The 5,445-nt window shown below is 41.6% G+C and overlaps 1 protein-coding gene across 2 annotated transcripts; it reads right to left on the bottom strand.

The window, feature by feature from the left end:
* Positions 1 to 1,517: 1,517 nt before the first annotated feature.
* On the bottom strand, positions 1,518 to 5,111 carry LOC310870910 (pyroglutamyl-peptidase 1-like). 2 transcript variants are annotated; one of them, XM_083782278.1, is made up of 5 exons: positions 4,885 to 5,111; positions 4,365 to 4,417; positions 4,044 to 4,160; positions 3,376 to 3,611; positions 1,518 to 2,072 (listed from the first exon to the last, which is right to left on the bottom strand). In XM_083782278.1, the coding sequence occupies exons 1-5, from the start codon at positions 4,913 to 4,915 to the stop codon at positions 1,847 to 1,849; spliced, it is 663 nt and encodes a 220-aa protein (XP_083638404.1). In that variant the 5' UTR covers positions 4,916 to 5,111; the 3' UTR covers positions 1,518 to 1,846. The 2 variants fall into 2 exon arrangements, with proteins under 2 accessions (XP_083638404.1, XP_083638405.1); XM_083782279.1 differs by lacking the exon at positions 4,365 to 4,417 and having other exon boundaries at positions 4,880 to 5,111.
* Between the last annotated feature and the right edge of the window lie 334 nt (positions 5,112 to 5,445).

Here is a 5,445-nt window from a genome sequence, read left to right on the forward strand (position 1 = left end):
TACGGCCGAACGATACGCACTTTCAAAATTCTGCAGTTCAGTTTTAATTGGATGGGTCCAGAGATCACGTGTGCCGATTTCTGTGAGATTTGGACAAAATCTGTAGGAGGAAAAGCAAAAAGTGTGTTTTGGACAAAATTCAAAATGGCGGAAAATCTATCATGGCGGAAATGGGCGTGGCCTATATGGGGAGATGCGTCATGACCCAAGGAATCCAGGGAAAAAATATTTTTTATTTTACGACCTATGGTTCAAGAGTTATAAGCCAAAAGGTAAAGTGGGCTGTTATAGCGCCACCATGAGGCCGACCGATAAAATTTTAAGGTTAAATAATTTTAGGGATAATGTGGAATTATCCCTAAAAGTTTTGTAACTATAGTGATTACAGTCTCCGAGGAACAAATACTTGAATGTGAATTTTTGCCTTTTCCCATTCATGTCAATGGGGAAATTTAATTCACTAATAAATTCATATCAATTAAACTATACAACATTTCTCTTAACAAAATACAAGCACACGATTCCCGATTTTTCCGGTCAATTTGACATATGGCTCAAGTGCGTACAGCGTACAGTGTGGGAGGTATAAAGCGTCAAAATAAAGACTACTCTAGTGAAATAATAAAGTGTCACAGTTACAAGAGTCTGGTTGCCCATTCGGGCAACCACACTAATAATGGGAGATCTGGCACTCAGAGCCTAAACTGGTGACCACTAGGTGGCACTGAAGGGGCTGGGCTGTTGCCTGGGTCCAATGCATTTCTGCCTACTTCCGGTCCAAGACTTGTCCCTATTGGTTGTCCCCATTCTCAATAGAAGTCTATGTAGGAGAGGACTGAAGCCCCATGAAGTGAACAGTGTTTTCGCAACTCTATCTTATGGCTATCTATGGCTCTGGAGTCTGGAGTGGCTGAGATTTTGGTGGTATTGATATTCAGCTTCATTCATTCAGGTCAGGAACTCAAAGTGGCCTCAGGACCACCACCTGGTTCATCACCAGTGTTGTTTTTGGCAGCAAATTTCTATTTTAGTTTTAGTCGTAGTCTCTTGAATAGTTTTAATTTAGTTTTAGTCACATTTCAGTCACCTCCTCACATGCCCCCTGCTGGAACATCCCTGCACAGCATCGGACTTGGCAGAGTTCAATGAAAAGGGACAGCAATGTGTTCAGCTGTGGCTGAACCACATCCAACGTGTGTTGTAACTAACTGTTACATTGTGGACACGATAAGAAGAAGAAGTCACCTGGGAATGTTTTAGTGTTAGTCTAGTTTTAGTCGACTAAATGTTATAAGATTTTAGTCCACTAAATCTACAGTTGATTTAGTCGACTACAATGTATTTTGGCGGGCCTTGATGCCATCGCAATGGCTGATTTTACACCTGCTGAAAATAGCCAATCTACAAGCTCACAACGTGTCGCGCTGTGATGCGTTGTGAGGTTGTAGATCGGCTATTTTCAGCATGCAGTGTAAAATGACTTATATACTGGATCTCTTGTCCACTAGTCCCTTCCTAACATTTTAGTCTAGTTTTTATTTGTCGACAAAATTGTCAGTAAATTTAGTCTCAGTTTTAGTCATCACAGCTTAGTTTTCATTTAGTTTTCGTCAGTGAAAAAAGGTAGTCGACGAACGTTTTTTGTCTTAGTTTTAGTCGACAAAATCAACACTGTTCATCGCTGCACATGCTGCTGTGCGTGCGGGCGCCGTGCTAGCCTGGCTAAAGCCAAGCCAGACCGAATCAGCCGTTGGCAAATTATTTGCCAGGCTAGGGGCCGTGCGGCAGGAGCAGCGTTGCAACTTGGGACTGTGCACTAGTGTGTTGGTCAACTAAGTGACTAAGTCTATGATGAGTGGTTGTGATGATGGCAGTGGTCACAGTGGTTGTGCTCCTCCTTCTCCTCCTCCTCAGTGTGTCTCAACAGCTCCAGCATTTCCAACACGATGGCCCGCAGGGCCCTGCCCAGGTCCTGGCTGCTGTACGGTTTCCCCAGCGGAGGGACATGGACAAAGGCGGCCCGGCCCTTTCCCAGGAACAGAGACGTGTAGTAGGTGTAATCACATAGATACCTGCAGGGAGGAGGCAAAAAAGGGAAAAAAAAGATGGCAAAAGGTGTGTTATTATTATTATATAATCTTGGCTTGTGTTTCCATTCCACAGAACTACAAAAGGCTTGTGGTGGGTGAGGTTATTATGGGGAATAGGATACGCCTATTTCTATATTTATATTTCACAGCTATTTGATCTCGCTTTCAAGTAGCTTGAAAAAAAGGAAAATCAGGCAAGGCTCAATAACGGTGCGTAATGTGACCTGAGACAGCAGTGCAACACATCAAAATGTATGTATGATTGATTACCAAATATCTCAATTGTCTGGTGTAAAAGGGAACAGTTCCTTTTTTTTGTTATGTCTCAGACATTTAACGGGGTCAAAGGTTGACAGGCATTTCACTTTCAGCTCATTGTTTTCCCTGGGCTTTTGTTCTCCCAGTAAGAACTAATGTACAAAGGTGCCCTCAGCACGTACATTTTGTGCAGATATAGCCTGCATGTATTATGCAAACTGGGGTGTTAAAGACTGGGGATTAAACTGAGAAATTAGGTTTTGTAAAGTGATTTAATCACGTCTGTCACAACACAGGTGAACACAACACACCTTCAGTTCAGTTCAGTTCAGTTCAGTTTATTTTCGGAAGGAGGACATACATTCATACATTGCACACAGTTTCCATCATTTTTCATTTCAATTTTTTTCTTTTCATTTTTTTTAATTTCTTTTTTTTATAGTGTCCATAGGTCATGTCCTGTCCGTTCCGAAAAAGGGTTAGGGAGAAGCCATAGGCTTGTCGGGCCCTACCCCTGGAGTCCATTTGTGCACGTGTAGCAGACCGTGCCTGCTTACACAGTGCATACATACATTCATGCTGTCCTTATGTTACACATTTATCTACACACATTCATACCTGTGTGTGCCATGTGACAATCCACATGAGATGGAGATTGGAGAGCCCCACACACACTTATGATGACATATTTCATATTAAAATGAGTATGGATGTTCCAAATTAAATCACCCAAAACACGTTATTCTCTAATCCAGCATGCTGGAGTGTTTGGCAACTCTACATGACTCTGATTTGAAGACAGTGCTGTATTAGGGCTACGTATATTGTTTTGTTGTGCATGTTTTGGCGAATGTCATCACTCTAAAGTCTAGACTCTGTCAAAGGCACAACAAAGGGGCCGACAAATGACAGCTCGGACAGAGATGAACGTGAAACACACCTTAAAACTCTCCGGTTTCGATTTTGGAGTTTGGGGTTATGTTATTTAATGGGTGTCACTGACTGCAGTGCAACATCACTGACCGACCTTCCAGCATCCTTGGACACAGACACGGCCACTCCAAGGCCTGCAGCACCGTTCACTCTCTCGCAGACCTCATGCATGTCCAGTGCCGAGTCCAGGCAGTCGGGGCCGTGCTCCACGCAGCGCTGGGAGGCGGGGCAGAAGCTGCAGTTGTCCACCCGCTTGTAGCCCTGGTTGTGTCCACACTGCTCCAGGGTGACCGTTGTGGCTACTCCAGAGACGCCAACGTGGACCACAAGCTGGAGACCAGAACATAGAACATATATATATATATATATATATATTTTTTTATATTAATAGATTGATATTTGTCATTTAGTAAATTATGCAGAAATGTATAAGGACGTTACATTATGTATACAGTATTTGCTTAACCCATTCAGGACGGGAACCCCTTTTGGTGTTTTAAGCATTATGTTCTACTTTTAGCTATTGAAAAATAGCAGATCTACAAGCTCGTAGCGCGGCACCGAGTGGCGCTACGAGCTTGTAGATCTGCTATTTTTGAAAGATCGTGAAAATGTGCCTGGAACTACATATTTTCAGTTGGGGGTCAGCGGCCAATTACATATAATTTTGTGGGGTCCATGACATGAAATAGTTTGAAAAACACAGATAGAAACATAGGGTCTTTCAGAAAACTGTCATGATTTAGAAGACATATACCGTACCTGTGGTTGGTGCTGTTTCCATAATGATGGGACTAAACTCTGAACAGCTTGGTATTCAACAGGCACTTCACATACTTGAAGATCTACTCCGTCCCCTAGCCCCAGCCGCTCTAGTTCCTGTACAGGAATCAATTAGAGACAAACATTAGCTAGGCCTACAATCATTTGATGCTGGTTTTTAATGTTGTTATGTTTTATGGACACCTGGGACATAATACTTGCCAAATTCAGGGGGAGGGGGGGGGGTCTGATTAAATATTTCCCTATACACCCCACTTCTTAAATATAGGAACAGTGAATAGATCAATGATTTATGATTACCTGAACTGCCGTCCAACTGGAGTTTATTTTGTGCTCTCCAAAAGGCTCAAACCCTGCCATCAACAAACCAGTCTGAGTGTCAACAACTGACAATAATTATATAGATAGCAGCTGCTGTTGTTTATCTTTTATGAGCAGAACTGGCGCCTGCTCTTTCACACAAACAAAAAAAACCCTCTTCATTCAAAGTCTAAAGGTTATTGGATTGGATCAAGTTAATCATTGATTTTAGCACTACCAAGTCAATGTCAGCACATGACAAGACACCTATATCTTTATTTTGTCAAAACCAGATAACACAAATACTTCCTTGTCCTGGCAACAAAATTGAAGTTAAGATATATTTTGTAAATTGTCACATTACCCGGGTTCAATATAGAAAATCGTTATTACACATTTACGGTTTGATATCTCATCATGGCTATCACAAGTGGAACTCATAGATACAACTGTGGTGGCAAGCTATTATATAGATAACTGACATTTCGTTACAAATTGCAAATTTAACTGCTTACCATACCTGTTACTATCACTTTCTTCTTAGATGCCATGGTGTGGTGTTTTTTTGATGGGAGTTCTCACAGATCTATTGAACTATATTTATCATATCGTACTGTAAACTCAAACTGTCGAGTAGCCTGCATGCTCTTCCTCTATGGTTTGGCTTGGAAAACAAAACACAACCTCAACACAAGGCACCCAGCCGGATTATACTGCCACCTGCTGTGACAGCAGTGCCACTAAATACAGTGCTTTATAAAAATTTTACTAAGAAACACTATTACATTTTCCAGACTGGATGCAGTGGAATGAGAATGACACTCAAGCAAGTATAGGCTATACTTACTTGGCCAGACTTTATGATTATGATTCCACGTTCCTATAGACTTCTAATGTATAAATTCAGTAGATTATGCATGTGACATCATCATCAGCATCATACCAAGACATTTATATCACATACATGCTACCTTAAATTGATAGGTGAAGGTATAAAGTGATTTACTTTAGCTATACGGCTCTTTGTCTCCCCTCCAGCACAGTAAACAGAAAATGCATTTTCACTATATATCCCTACACC

This window comes from Protomyctophum parallelum (genome assembly GCF_964188405.1).
Source record: "Protomyctophum parallelum genome assembly, chromosome: 14".
NCBI lineage: Eukaryota > Metazoa > Chordata > Actinopteri > Myctophiformes > Myctophidae > Protomyctophum > Protomyctophum parallelum.